Source organism: Anneissia japonica, unplaced genomic scaffold (genome assembly GCF_011630105.1).
Source record: "Anneissia japonica isolate Jap-2015-1 unplaced genomic scaffold, ASM1163010v1 scaffold287963_len587249_cov193, whole genome shotgun sequence".
NCBI lineage: Eukaryota > Metazoa > Echinodermata > Crinoidea > Comatulida > Comatulidae > Anneissia > Anneissia japonica.
This window is the reverse complement of record NW_022750702.1, coordinates 196721-213229: the sequence shown is the minus strand read 5'-3', so window position 1 is coordinate 213229 and position 16509 is coordinate 196721. Positions and strand designations below refer to the sequence as shown.

General features: G+C 36.0%; 1 protein-coding gene across 1 annotated transcript; it reads right to left on the bottom strand.

The window, feature by feature from the left end:
• Window positions 1-3487: 3487 nt before the first annotated feature.
• LOC117121507 lies at window positions 3488-13150 on the bottom strand. Its single transcript, XM_033266725.1, has 2 exons — window positions 13096-13150; window positions 3488-4668 (listed from the first exon to the last, which is right to left on the bottom strand). The coding sequence occupies exon 2, from the start codon at window positions 4616-4618 to the stop codon at window positions 3908-3910; it is 711 nt and encodes a 236-aa protein (XP_033122616.1). The 5' UTR covers window positions 4619-4668; window positions 13096-13150; the 3' UTR covers window positions 3488-3907.
• Between the last annotated feature and the right edge of the window lie 3359 nt (window positions 13151-16509).

The following is a 16509-nucleotide window of genomic DNA, read 5'->3' as shown; positions in this document are numbered from 1 at the left end:
TTTTACAAAATCCTTTCTATTTAAACAATACTTAACATTTCTTAATGAAAAGGGGATTACGGATAGGAAAATTAAATTGGGGGACTAACTAACCTAGCAACCACTCACGTGAGATAAAATTGAAGATAAAAAATGATTTTCCATTCACCAACACTGTCCGATAGTAAATAATGTTCTAATAAGCAAAACCCACAGTGAAGAGTCCAAAACAAAGTTTCAAATGTTGTTTGTAGCAAATAACCAGCGAAGCGGACCCTAGACTGGGGAAGTGTAGGACCCCCGCGGGGTGGGCCGAAGCCCCCCGAGGCTCTGACAAATTACTGTATTAGCATTTTGAGCGCCTTATAAATGGATTTCGTTTCTATTAAAATTTTTATTAATTTGGGTGTTATTAGGGATTTGTTGTAACGTTTTTGTCCTTTATATCTGTAGGCCTACAGATATTTATTTGTTCATAATGGATCCATTTCCAATCACTGGCGCTGATAATTTCCAACAAATTTCCAGGGGCGTCGGAAGCTATTTTTATTGGTCCGGCCAAATATACATAATCATCATTGCAGTAACATGACTTCTTTTCATTAGTTTTGTCTTTGGATTGGATTGGATTTATTCGGTGTAAACACCAAGGATAGCCCACGAAAGTCTAGAAGAAGACTTATTTCCAGTGGGGTCCTTCTGGTGGTGATTGGGCAGTACACCGGGAGACAATCCCCTACTCTTTTCCGAAGAGTGGACTGCGTTCTTTAACGTGCACATGGACCATATGCACACGGGACCAACGGCTTAAATGTCTCATCCGAAAGACGGTGCACTAGTAACTTGTATTTCAGCCCTCTAGCGGAAACACAAGGAGAGGCAGCGATGGGAATTGAACCGGGGACCTAGAGATCTCCACGGTTCAGCGCACACACAGCGGCTACCGCCAGATTAGCCGACTGAGAGCTAAGCTGCTCTCTTTGTCTATAGCTCAAAACACGCACTATTCTATTATATCAGTCATTCATACTTGTACTAAATATATCATTTAACCATTCATGCTTTATCATTTATATTTGTCACCATGGGATTTCATAAATATTAACGTACGTACAAGTAATAGTAACATTGCTTTAACAGTAGAAGTGATATTTAAAAATGATGTTTTACACTAGCCGATGTATTACCATACGGCCTGCTAGTATGTTGCAAAAATACTCTAAAATAATTGACACGTATTCGTCTTGAACCATGTCATAGTAATTTTTTAATCAAAAAAGTGTAAATCGATCAGTTGAATTGATTAATAAGTAGGCCTATCTATCAGTTAATAAGTATCTAATCAAAATTGCTGATTTTCCCTGGCGTTTGTCCACCACCCTGACCGGGACTGTTGTAGGGCCTGCGTAGAACCCCTGTAGAAACGTACAGTACCTTATTCTGATATTGACCCTCCACCCATAGTTGATGCCCCTGATTCTTATTGCTCTATTGAGTACTTATCACCTGGTAGATCTGTCCATATGATGGGAATACCTACATACATGGTCCTCCTGCTATTAATAAACCAAAACTTTACTAAATAATCATACTAAAAAATAAACTAGCAGTCTAATATTTGAAAATCTAACGTATTCACCTAGCTTAATTCAAAAGACATTTAATAGGTTTACTAAATAATGCATAGCATATTGTGCTCTGTGTCCCTGTGTATTCATAACACATGTTAGTTTATTTAGGCTACATCTTTTTATAGGCTATGTATATCACAATATCCGTCAACTAGTATAAATATAATAGACGCATATTCATTGTTATTCATATTGCATTATATACGGTAATATAATTTTGTTCCTGTTTCTTGCATTTTCATTTATTCATGGAGGAAAATGCATACTGTATCCTATGTATACATAACTCATGTTTTACTAAATTAGCATGCTGCCATTATTTTATAGCAAAATGTGGGGTTTTTATAGTTTTAATCTTTACTAAAATGGCTGGTCTGTTTCTGAGATAAACATAATAAAAACAAATAAGATAAACAGTTTTAAACAGTGATTTTTATTTTGACTTTTTACTACTTTACTATTTTAAATTGTTAATATCTTAACGTATTTCTCGTCATTGCCAAGTTGTTTTGTCGTGTGATTTTTAATGTAATTTTATCCTTCCTAATCAAGGCTGTTGCAAAGGAAAAACAAATTACTATTTTAAAATGTACAATAAAGTGTTCTTGAATCTATAATCCTTTTTTAGGTATTTCACAACATCAGTTAACTTGTATAAATATAATAGACCTATACATTGTTATTCATATTGCATTATATAATGTGTTCGTGTTACTTGCACTTTATTTATTCATTCTTTGAGGAATAAGTATCTCATTTCATATAATTATGGAATTGATAACAAATTTTGAACAATTTATTTTTATATAATTTTTGCAATACACTGTGTTTCATATTATTTTTAAAAACTAATTGTGATCTAGTCATTATTTTTCTAGATATAGCATTCTTAACCTGTGTGATGACTGCACTCTCGAAAAAGGGCCCATCGGAACCTAGTTTCACCACTGGGAAGTGGCAGGTTCGAGGGAGGTCCCAGCCGGCCCCCTCCAAATTTGAATGTGCAGGTTACGGTATGTTTGATTGCGTCAGAGAAAGTAGAATTTGGCTTACAAGTTGAGTATTGAGTTGTTAATTATTGGTCCGGCCAAAACCGGACCAGCCGGACCGCTTCCGACGCCCTTGAAATTTCGTACTACAGAAGAGCTGGCAAATAATATGCAATGTATACTATAGCTAGTACTGAATCAAGAGGTTATAAAAATTGAACTCCGACAAAGTATTCTGAAACCAATAGTTTCTGAATATTTAAATTTTCATTCCATATTGTACTGTTATGTCATTTACATCAGTAGGTGTATAACCATTGTTCATGGATCAATTTGTAATCACCAGATCTGATCATCCCAAAAAAATTCATACCACATTATTATAAATATACGGTTAGAAGAGCTGGCAAATATGAAATGCAATACTTACTATAGTACCGGTATTTAGCTATAATTAGGAACAAGTTTGTGAAATAATATGCTAAAAAAGTGGACCTTTTGTTGGAAGGAGGGGTGCGTCCGAACCCTCTGCACCCCCATACCCCCTGCACACTGGCCTGTAGCCATCCCATGTAGATCAGGCATAGAACCTGCAATTTCTCGCTGAGGCGAGTATTATATCCATTAGACCAGAGAGAGTCCTATTCTAACACCAATATATATATACACACGACTACTCAGGATTTTAACATGTTCCTATAAGCAGTAAGTTTTCATAGACCACGTTAACAATATACTAAAAATTTACCTACATTTAAGCTAGGAATGACACCCCAACTGCGACTATAATATTTTCGATGATGAGCTATACTATAATTATTACTTGTGGTTATGTTATTGTATAATGGTTTCTAAAGGGTCCAAGATGTGTATAAGAGACAGTCCTTAAGCAATAAATTTTCATAGACCCTTTGGCAATATACTTAAAATATATAAACCTACAGTAAATATTTATTAGAGATTCCAATATAAATAATTTGCGAAAGAAAATCAAGCTTTAATGATAAATAAATGGAACAAAGTAATATGCACTTAATAGAGTAATCAATCAACTACAAAATATCCCATGAACATTCCTTGTAATTTTGGCAAATATCTTCACTGAAATTTTGCTAAATATATTGTATCATACTGTACCGTACTACAAATCATGAAAGCCGGTCATACATTTTTTTTAATAGTTCATAAACAATAATTAGATAGACAATAATTAAAACATATACTGTATTAGATATTAAAGTTCAATGACAAACTACAGTGAATATGATGTTTTCAGTTTTGGTTTTTTTCAATAAACAGTGCTCAGATTCAGAGTTCATCTTTCATGTTCAAGACATCATATATCGTATACTTCCCATTACCGAAAATGCATGATCGTTCAGCTCCATTGATAACAGCCGTGCAAGTATACTGAACATTGTTGTTTCCTGGCACAACAAGTTGGGACAAAATGTCATCGATGACTTCCGAGTTCGATTGTTCGATTTCGTTCCTGTACCATGTTCCTTTTTCATCGTCTATCACAGAGCATTCTTTCCGATTTTCTTCGAAAGAAATATCAACATTTGATCGAAAGCAGACGGGAAGTGGTTGAACATTTAATTCCCACCCAAAACTTCCGACATATATTTGGCCTGGGTCGGTCAGTGAGTAACTACCAGAATCGGTAATGACCACTGCCTTCTTTTTAATGTATGCATTAAAATAATCCCGACCCAAATCAACATAACTTGTCCAATCTGGAGGTGGTGTAATATGATTTAAGCTAACATAATTGGGTGCGGTTACCTCTAGAAGTGGGCCGGATGGATGACGGTCATCATAAAATTTCAAATTTATCTGATCTGCGCTTCTTGGCTCATCAGAAAAATGATAAATAAATGTTACATCGCCACCTTCGTAAACATTTTCTCCTGGCGTCATATCACTACTAAGACTAGCAGAAGTTGCGAAATGCACGAACTTAACGAGGAGTAATATGAAAACAAAGCATGTTCTCTTTAGTTTGAGACTCTCCATTTCTTGAATGAGGGCTCTTTAGTTTCTGGACTTGAAATTAAATGTCTACACTGCAAGATAAAATAATAATAAACATCATATCAATAGTACATCAAAGTGAAAGCATACTAACCAACAACTGTTTGACAAATTATACCTTTCAATGTTTTGATTATAGTCTTTACATCTGAGGGAGAACGATGGAAGTATACCTAATACACAGGAACTTAGGATAATGGTTATATTTTTTGTTGTACAAAAATATGGAAGCTAGGCATGCATGGAATTCAGATATAAGATATAATGATGATGATGTTGATAATTATGATGATAATTTGGATGACAATTATAATGACGATTGTGATAATGATAATTATGATGATATCTATGATGATTACTATAGTTATGATGATGATATCTATGACGATGATGAAAATTATGATGATAATAATTGTGATGATAATGATGAAGATGATGATATCTATGATGATGATAATTATGGTGATGATAATTATGACGATGATAATTATGATAATAATCAGGATGTTGATAATTAGGATATTTGATATTATGATGATAGTAATTATGATGATGATAATTATGATGACAAATATGATGACAGTAATTATAATATTATGATGATGGTAATTATTAGGATGGACTACTATCATGGTAATGAATTATGATGATGATAATAATTATGATGCTAATTATAATGATGACGATGAGGGTAATTATGATGATAATTATGATTATTATGATAACTATTAAGAGAATTACTATAATATTTTTTATCATATAATATTTAATTATAATAATTATTACAATATAAGGCCTATTACCAAAAGATCGATGAAGTAACAAAGTACTGATATTTTAAAATCCTGGTTATTTCATTATATTAAATTTATTTGAAGGGCCAAATTATTTTTAGATTTCATGTCATGGGCCAAAGAACATATCCGAGTTTCAAGCTATTTCTTATACTTTTGTACTATTATTAGGGGAAAAATTAATTACAATTTTTGCACCATAAGATTGAGATATGATATGTTGCCAAAAATAAGACAAATAATTTTCCACTATTATTTGCTTTTTGATGATCTTTTATTTCTTGCTTGTGTAAAGCCATCACAAGAAAAATTGACCAACGGCAGGGGAAGAGCGATGTTTAAGAACCTCTAAAGGTCCAGGTGGAAAAGCCCCCGGAAGCCCTAACAATTTAGTGATTTTGAATGCTGACATGGGCGAACGCAGGATGTTTTATTGGGTGTTGCCCATAGCGGGCCGATAGGCCCAAACGAGGGGGGGAGGTTGTGGGGGTGGGTGTCGGTATGGTAGGAGAATTCCAGGCCCGTAGCGTGGGGGGGGGTTAAGGGGGTTACGACCAACCACCCAAAAACTGTAGAAGGTCCGCATTTAAAAACGAAAAATTGATATTCGTGGATATATTTACAATGTTCTCCAGAGTATAATATCTGCTAAAAAATAAAATAAGACATAGGCCTATCACTAAAGTTCATCTCTGTGTTGTGGTTATGTTATTGTATAATGGTTTCTAAAGGGTCCACTTTCCACTGAAATGAACCTCCTACAAATTAAGTCACGCTACGGGCCTAGAATCCCCTCTCCCATCGTTTGAAATTTAAAACAAATAAGACCACTCTGAGGCTCTTAGTGGGCATCTATATGAATAATAAAGTTGTTATTATTTAGAATTAGAAGGGATCAGTCACTGTTAGTGGCCGCCCAAGCTCCCTATATCTAGGCTATAGTCTGACCACACTATCTCGGTTCATTTTTCACGTAAGCTTTTCTAATTGTTAGGTTTTTCAGAGGAAGCCGTGCCCCTTGTCAGTCCCGCCAACAAATTTTAAAAGGGGAGAAAAAAATAATAAGAAGAGGGAAAAGGAGGAAAGGGGAGAAAAAGGAAATGTACCCATGAGTTCAGAGCCGGTTCCAGAAGTGGGCGAGTAGGGCGCTCGGTTATTTTACCACACATTTTTATTTTTCTTTTCATTGGTGATGATCGAAACCAACGTTATAGCCTCGACGCCGATTTTGTCAAACGATTTCACTAGTCAGGATGTCAAAAAGTGCCAATTGACAGAGACCTCCAAGACTGTTTTTTTTAGCCATAAATTTATTACGGTATGGTAAAGTATAGGCCCAGCCGATACAGCTATCCATGCTTGAAAATGTCTGTTCAAATTTAGTGCTTTTTCCCTATTTTATTGTGGAAGAGCGAGTAAATGTGTTGACCTCTTCCTTGGCGCGTAGGTACAGTACCACTGAGTATTATATCGAGGTACGTAATTAAACTGTGTGAATCTTACACTGTATGCGCGTATGATATTGTTTGTCTGGGTGTTTATTATATTGGTCTTCACGTGATTACTGGTTGTTGAACACTTCCATCGTTACTGTACGGTTTGTGGGCTGAGCAACGTAAGCTTATTGAATAAGTTTACAGGTATGTTAATGAATCATTGTCATAATGATCATTGTATTTTGCTAATAGTAACTCTATATCGACCTAGTGATATCTGATTGATAATGTAAATGATTTGAGTATGGTAGCCTAATGTATTAGGTAGTATTTCTAGAGGTTGTGAGAAAGGTATTAATGGTGTGATGGCATAGGTATGCGTGCCATAGAGGTAAGCTGTGTGAATGCTGTATGAGTATATCTTTAGACTCGTTTCTTATTTATCCTTACATTATTAATTCCTTTCTAGATTACTATAATGGATGTGTAGCGATGGTTGTTCCTCCAAAGCTAGTTTTTTTTGTGTGTAAATCCAGGTATACACGCACTTGTTTATCTAAGTATTGATGCAGTGATGGTTGGGTAATATTGTAATGATTTAAAGATGTAATCGTATCATGTAGTAATGATGTACATGAGTATATTGATGTGAAAATATGATACAATAATTATGTAGAGATATTAACAGGGATTTATTTTATATGGACTCAATGTGTATTGATTTTAATCTAACGCTTGACGATTAAAAGAACCTGGTAACGTTCATGGTAGTCGGTGTCTTCTTCCTTGTTTGTGAGCTTAAAACTACCACATTATGTTCCCTTTTTAAACATTCTTTAATACATGTGAACACAAAATGTTCTCAGATCTCCTCTCCTTGGACCGTGAGTTCAGAGCCATGACGCAAGTGAGGGGAGGGGAATCAAACTTCTGTCGAGAAGAAGCCAATAATTTGTGGAGCAGCACCGCTTTGAGAAAAGCATTTGTATTGTTTTGAGTGTGCCATTTCCGAGCATTTCACATAGAGATATTTTGGAAATCACGTAAGGTCTGGATTTAATGTCGAATTATGTAACGTGATAGTCTCGGCACCTCGACCTCTGATGATTAATGCCTAAAATTTACTACGAACACGTACACTATAATAATGAGTATCTTTCCTATTCGTCCGTCATTCTTTAGTTCTTCATGTTTTACACACACACACACACATACACACACACACACACACACACACACACACACCTGTCTCTTATACACATCTAGATGTGTATAAGAGACAGTTGTTAGGTTTTTCAGAGGAAGCCGTGCCCCTTGTCAGTCCCGCCAACAAATTTTAAAAGGGGAGAAAAAAATAATAAGAAGAGGGAAAAGGAGGAAAGGGGAGAAAAAGGAAATGTACCCATGAGTTCAGAGCCGGTTCCAGAAGTGGGCGAGTAGGGCGCTCGGTTATTTTACCACACATTTTTATTTTTCTTTTCATTGGTGATGATCGAAACCAACGTTATAGCCTCGACGCCGATTTTGTCAAACGATTTCACTAGTCAGGATGTCAAAAAGTGCCAATTGACAGAGACCTCCAAGACTGTTTTTTTAGCCATAAATTTATTACGGTATGGTAAAGTATAGGCCCAGCCGATACAGCTATCCATGCTTGAAAATGTCTGTTCAAATTTAGTGCTTTTTCCCTATTTTATTGTGGAAGAGCGAGTAAATGTGTTGACCTCTTCCTTGGCGCGTAGGTACAGTACCACTGAGTATTATATCGAGGTAAGATGTGTATAAGAGACAGTATATATATATATATATATATATATATATATATATATCGTATCTTTTAAATTACTTTAAGGTTTTTTCTTCATTTAGTACGGTACTAAACATAGTCCGTACCATGGTGCTTGCTCTAGAAAATTACTTTTGAAGATATATTGTTATGTCAACACGCACGTTATTCTGTGGTTCTTTAAAGATGTTTAACTATTTTGTACATGATTTGAATGACGTTGTGTGAATATACTTCATCAATACGTTTTAGTTTCACATCGCTGAAAATAATGCAGATGATTGTTCTGTTGGCGTCAATATTTATATTTATATATTGTAGGGTTCTTCATTGCCTGACCCCGGTAACTTTCTCCCGTCCGGAAAATTGGCCATTCCAATTCCTCCACTCTTCCCAGTCGGGAACATCAGACCTGATACCGTCGACTCTGGCGGCACCAATGGGTATACGGTAATAGCATTGAGAATAGTGTTGCTTTCATTTTAGGTGGGAGAAAGGCGCTTATTTAAACCACCATTAAATTTAACATTCAGTATAGTTTAGCATAATTTCCCATCAGCCCTTGGCATAATTTGATTTGGATCACTAGTCACAAAGAAAGGTATAGGCCTAGCATTCAATTAGGTATTGCGGACGCATAAATAACGCTGAATGTTTTGATATTAAAGAAGATAGAGAGTAGTTAATGTGATCTACCAGTATTTTAATGATGGAACCGGTAGTTCGAATGGAGGAATTATTGTCTTGCTTAAACAGCTTGTTTACCACCTCCCCATGCTACAATGTAGCTTTTAACAATAGAAATCCTGATCATTTTACTTGTAAATACTTGCATAATTCTGAAAATATTGTATTTTAAAAATGTTTATAAGTTTATTTTAAAACAAAATCCAGACCCCATTACCACACCCCGCCCCTTTTTTTATCCACCCCGACAAAACACCCTGTCTAACAAAGCTTGACGAATAAAACACTTCTTAGGCCTATGTCTACTAAATTCATCAGAACAATAGGGATGCCATAATCAGTACGTGGATGTTTCAGCTTTATAAAGGTATAACCAATTTCTCCCCGGGTATCACCAATTAACTACATGACGCATTGACTTAAAAATAGAAGGTTTCTGTTCCCCAACCTATTTCCAGCAAACCGTAGAAAATGTCATCGCAATTGCTCAATGGGAACTGTGTTGTTGCTAAGGAGTTTCTTTGACTGCTGCTGTGATTTTTCTTCAATTTATGGGGCGGATGCAAGGTGGTGCATACCCTCTCCCCCCTAAATTGTATTTTTTTTTAAAGTAAAAAAAGTAATTGTTGTAATTATTGATATCAATTAGGCCTACCGGTAAGACCTAAAGTATGACTAGGGTGAATCCAGAGATTTCCAAAGGGGAACGGGGTTTGGGGGAGCCGAAATGGGGTCGAAAGTTGGGCCGATCGAGATGACACCACTCTAATAGTTGTGTCCGGACATTCCCCGGGAAATTTTTGTTTTCTAGACGCCCTAAAATAATCTCTGAAGCGTTTTAGGGATCAATTGTTTTCTTTTGACTTTCAAAAAAAAAAAAAGGGGGGGGGGGGATAAGAGTGCAATTTCCGGGCACCTAGATGGCCAAATTCTCAAAATGTTTTCACCTCAGCCCCACCATGGTCGGACTCTCACGCACCCCTACTGCCAAATCCTGCATCCGCCCCAGCTATGATAACTCGAGGTGTGGGGAAGCGAGGGCACAAAATTATGGGTCCTTAGAAGTAAAAGGTTGCCGACCGAGCTTTAGAATACAATAAGTCAATTTAATATTGGAAGTATTTTATTGATTAATTTAATATTCCCTTTGATTTAGGCTAACGATAGTCATTAAGAAACAGTAGGTAGCGGTAGCTTTTACTACGAATAAATGGGAATTCCGAACTAAGCAATGCGCATGCGCAGTTACCAAATAACGTCCGTGAATTAATTTTAAAAAACACAGTGAGCATGCGCTTGGAAGTAAGTGACGTTATCAAGCCATGTCGAGCACGCGCAGTTACCAAAAAGACGTCTCAATAACCAAATAGTGGCTGTTAAGACGTCTTAAGAAGCAAATAGCGGCTGCGAAAAGGGTATGAATACCAAAAAATCGTCCAGGAACCAAACAGCGGCTGCGAAGAGGGTATGAAATAGAAACGGGAAAACATATGGATGGAATAATGAGAACTCGAGTGGGTCGAAAGCCTCTACATTTGGATATCTTTACAGCTAGTTGATCATTGTTCTTTAGGAGGAATTGTAATTAAATTATCGCAAAAAAGTATACTTGGCTCTATCGTCGTACCTACGTACGTAGACCTATGCATTGACAATCCCATAAAAAATAACAACAGAAACTGACGACACAACCTAGGGCTAGGCCTACTCCTACACTACTAGCCAAGTAGTAGAGCCAGGGTATTCCACATTTAATGTCGAAAAATAGTGCCTATATACGCTGAAGAGTGTTAGGATTAGGCTAACTATTATCGAGATATCGTACGACCCATATAAAATAGCCACACACTGGTGGCAGTAGTAGAAATGCCTAGCCACCTATAGTGGGGGAGGGGAATAAATACAAATAAATAAAATACTGTAATATTAAAATTAATATTATTATTATTAATATTAATAACAATAATGGTAAAAATGTGGTTTGGCTCAGTGGTTTTCATTCTGGTTGTTGAACTTGTAGGCAGCAGGAATGCAAACAGCAACAGACCGCATGGATGGCAAAACGAACAAGAGAAAAAACAACGTAAACTAGATTAAGAGATGAGATCGAATATTTATTAGGGAAGAGTGAAATGGCGCAACACAATAAGAAAAAAAGATTGATTTGGCGTCGACATCCTGAAACATTTGTCTAGCAGTGGACCGACAATAGCTGATGATGCAGCCTCTGAAGGTTATGGGCGTGGTCGAGGCTTGAATCGACAGCTTAATTAATCTACCATATGGGATTACAACCCAGATAAAGTGGTGTTGATATAACAAAAGCATGGATAATGTATGTTTGTTAAGTTTTAAATTAATTTAGGAATTTAAAGATAAGAATATTGTTCCATTTATTAAGAAACATAAATTGTATAAAAAGATCTCACATGAGATGTTCATCAATGTTTCTCAAACCTGTTTATTGTTCAGCATAATATACCAGTACATATTTGCTATTGTCAATATGTATGTTGTTAAATAAATAAACAATTAATATCAAAATAGTGATATAAAGTGTTTACCCAAACTTGATCACCATGACAAAAGCATGGATAATCTATGTTTGTAAAGTTTTAAATAAATTTAGGAAGTTTAAGGATAAGAATATTGTCACCAATTATTAAAAAACATAAAGGTATAAAAGATCTCACATGGATATTAATTGATGTCCATAGATGTTTCTCAAACCTGCTTATTGTTCAGCAAAATATACCAGTACATAAGCCCTATGATATTTGCCATTGTCAATATGTTTAAAAACATTAACAGGTATTAGCAAATAAATTATTACATTATAAATATATATGTATAAGTGTGTATTTATGAATATGTTTGTCATCATATGGCTATGTTTTCCGCAGTGATACATTTCAGTCTACATCACAACTCTATCTGGAACACGCCCGCTTCTTCCAAATAAAGAAATTGTTAAAATTTATTCAAAGATCTCTAATCATGTACTTCACAATACCCTCATATAAAAAAAATAAAAAAAATACCATACCTTCAATAATGTAAACTCTACAATATATATTGTTCTATAGGAAAATACAGTTAGGCCTACAGATTTATTTATTGAAACAACTAACTTAAATACAATAACAAAATTTACACATAGGATAAATTTGGAAGTAGCTGTATACACAAATTTAATAAGCAACAGAAGTTGCGGCGTTTTTTTATAGGAAATATTTCTTGTTAACTTTAAACATATAGGCCTAAACCTATTTTAATGAAACTTAATCAGGATTTGAAGTTGTATTGTTTACCTACATGTATTTTATGTCTTGTATCATATTAGATTTTGAGTTCTAGTAATTTTTGTCGCTTTATTGTTTCCTCACCTTTTGTCATAATTGTTTATACTATTTTTTGTAATGTTTTTGGTCGAATAAATAAATTAAAATGAAATGATAGATGTTGATTAAGTTGTCTCAATCGTTTACTATGTTAATCTATAAATTATTGAAATAAATATTAGTTTAAATTGATGATGATAATCGATAAATGGCGTCTCTTCCCTGTTTAATGCGAAGACATCTTTTTGTAGAGGCCTACTGTTGTCTCGGGTCGGGTTGTATAAAGATTAATACAGTATAGGCCTACTAAATAATACATTAGAGTCTACTTTTGTAAGTTCGGTACAGCCCCATGACGCTGCTAGTAATATGAAAGAAGCTAGGGTTTAATAAAATAACATAAAGTTGTTATTACCTGGAAAACGGTTTCGACGGCGCCGCCCTTCCAACAGCTTAGATTTGCAGTTGCGACATGAGTTCACGTGACTACTGGACGCCCTCAGTCTGCCAGCAGTGCTTTTCTTTTAGGGCCGTTCAGAATAACATTTTCGCACAGATCAACAAACCACAGTTTTGTCGGTAACCCCACCCCCTTCCCCTTTAATATAGTATATCCATCATTCATTATAATTGGTTATAAAAATCTATTAAAATCTGAATTTTGCATGTCATGTACACATTAATTTTGTCTACTCCTCATTAATAGCCGTCCAGCTATTGGGACAGTTTGGGACACTCCCACACAAATTTTCTAATGGATTCACAAAGAGGTCCACATTTTTAAAAATGGGTCCAAGTTATGCAATTTTATGCATAAAATGAAACCACTTTTGGAATAATGGTTCCAGATTTCTCATATATATAGCTAAAATGGGTTATGAAAATGGGTCCAGATTTTTCATATTTTTGCATAAAATGGGTCAACTTTTAGGAAAATGGGTCCACATTATTTGAATTTACGCGTAAAATGGGTCCACCCTTATTGTCCCGCACTTTGAAAATCCTGGCTAAGGCATTGATCCCCATAGCAATGTTGGTGCACTTGATGGTTTGACCACTCTTACACATTGGTATGTTCGTGTAGGTAACTTTCAATGGTATTTTCTAAGTGATTTGAAATTGTATTTCAATTTTGTATATAGGCCAACAGTTTTGTAACTGTTATTGAACGCACCACTCTAGTGTGCCACCGTTCCCAGAGATGGTGCGTTTACCAACAAAAATATGGTAGGCTATAAGCGTTGAGGCTAAATTCTTCATGTTATTTAAAAATTCATAACTCCATAACGAAGAGTCGTATCACATTACTTTTTCTGGACAATGTTCTTAAAAGACAATTATACACACTATATGATTTAAAAAATCTCTGAGTTCAAGATTAGAAAAGAGCGCCTATCTAAATAGTATTAAAAGACCACTGCACAGTAGCTACGAGTACGTACAGAAAATATAGCTAGGCCTGCTAGTACTAGTAGTGTAGTAGTACTATTTTAGTTACCGATGACTTAAGGATTTCTCTTACTGTATACCACACTGGTTACTTTGGAGATACACTTGGACGGGACCCTAGCTAGAGGCTTGCAACAAACCTTTTTTTTGCCATGGGCGTCGATCGGTGGGGGACAGGGGGACAAGTCACCCACTTTTCAAAGGAGCCCACCATATATTCACCAATCTTCTATAGTTAAAACCCCACTTTGCAAAGCGAGTGGAAAGAACAACAACAATTACGAATGACTGTCATGAATTTTGTCTATTCACTTGTGCTCTGTTCAAAGTGCGGTGCGTGTAAAAACGCAATTGTTTGTACATTTCGTAACCATCTCAGTAACCACTCCATAGATTTTTATGGATGCAACGATTATCTCTCTAATTTATTATGAAAACAATGTACTGTACATTGTTAAAGTTGTAAGCGTGTAAACCTATTAGGCCAACATAGTTATACTCAAAAGTGCACAATAAACGATTTATTCATTTTGTTTCAGTTTCAGTTTATTTTCCAAAAACATTTTCATTATATTGATCAAAGGAAGGATGACCAACAAAAGAGCAAAGCTCGTATAGCACTGGCCACCTAAACAAAATTATTGATAATTACACGGACAAACATAACGTGGTACAAGACAACAGTGACAAAAAAAAAAACATTTTGGCAGGATATGAACTAAATAAAAGTATGCATGAATTTAAATATATAAAGGATCCTTATTGATATGTTAACAACAAATAATTTTTATACATCATTTTGAACATTTTGACAGATATTGAATTACGAATAGAAGCATCAATATTATTCCATAGAATAGGACCATAGAATTGTGTATATTATTAAGGCCCGTATACACAGTGTTCAATATTATATGCATACATAGATTCCTGTTTTTCCTAATTTCAAAAAATTATAGTTAGTCAATTAAATTTTATATAGCAGTTCAACAATGATTATACAGCCTTTGACACGGATTGGTCTGTCTATTTCGATTTATTTAAGTCGAATTTTAACTCCGATATTGCTTGTCGCATTTCGCCATGACATCATGCAGGGGCGGATCCAGTGGTGGGGGGGGGTCACTGGGGCCCGTGCAACCCCTCCCGTCAGTCCTGCCGAAAAAATATAAAAGAGGGATAAAAAAAAATTGAGAAGAGTTGTTAAAGGGAGGAAAGAGGGAAGAAAAAGGAAGTGTACCTATGAGTTCAGTGGCGGTTCCAGCAGTGGGCGAATGGAGAGCTCGATTATTTTCCACTTACTAATTTTGAATTTTCTAATGATTGACAACGTTACGCTATATTTCCGACGCTGATTCTTCCCAACGATTTAATAAACTAGGATGTAAAAAAGGCCAAAAGATGGAGACCTATGACTGGATTATTTAACCGCATTATTACGGAATGTGTGTACCCAGCTATAACAGTTATCCATGCTTAGTGGCGTACGGTAACGCATATGCAGGGCCACCGACCCTTAGGGTTCCTTGCGGTGCCCCTACCCAGGGTCTTCGCTCTATGATACCCTCCTAAAAGGGCTTTGTTTATACATAGCAGCATGTGTTTCTGACATTGACTGTAAGACATATATCATATTAATCCAGTGGGAAAGGGGGGGGGGGGCAGCCAGCCAGGACTCCCACATTTGTCCACATTTAAATAAAAATGGTGATAAAATATTCAAATTTTAAGTCTGAATGAGTGTCATTTCCGGGCATCTAGGACTAATCATAATTTGCTTTGACTATAGGTCCTTAATTAGACATTTGCGACGCCCGTGTGAGAAGGGGTGTTTAAGGGAGGGGGAGCAGATCTCCCGTCGGGAAAAGTCAGTAATTTGTTGAGGAGACTGCTTTGAAAAAGTATTTTTGTCATCTGAGAGTGCCATTTCCGAGTATCTAGAAGGGCATATTCTTAAAAGTTTCTCGTCTCAGCCCCAACCATGGTAGGGCTGAGGTGGGTGTGCTCTTCACCCCTCCCCTTCCCCCTCCCACTCTTAGAAAATATCTGGATCCGCCCCTGTCATGACAATGATAAATTACGTAAATCACCTTTTATGTTTGTGAAATAAAAATGCTCACTAATGCTGTGTGCACTTTCTATCTCCTTAGTCCTGTTTTATCGTAAGTTAGACGTCAGGGCGGATTCCGCCGGCCCCCCCCCGCCGGCCCCCCCCCCCCTTGTAGGAGGTAAAAAAAAAGAAAAACAAAAAAATGATAGCCCACAACGCCTCAAATGTTATTTTAGGGCGTCTAGAACACAAAAATCTCCCCCCTCCTTTTCGGACATCTCTGGATCCGCCTCTGGACGTGGCAGTATTTCCACTCACAATAGTGTAGTT

Bases quoted from the DNA above. Each gene is read 5' to 3' on its own strand.
- LOC117121507 (XM_033266725.1), bottom strand. From the start codon at position 4,618: ATGGAGAGTCTCAAACTAAAGAGAACATGCTTTGTTTTCATATTACTC.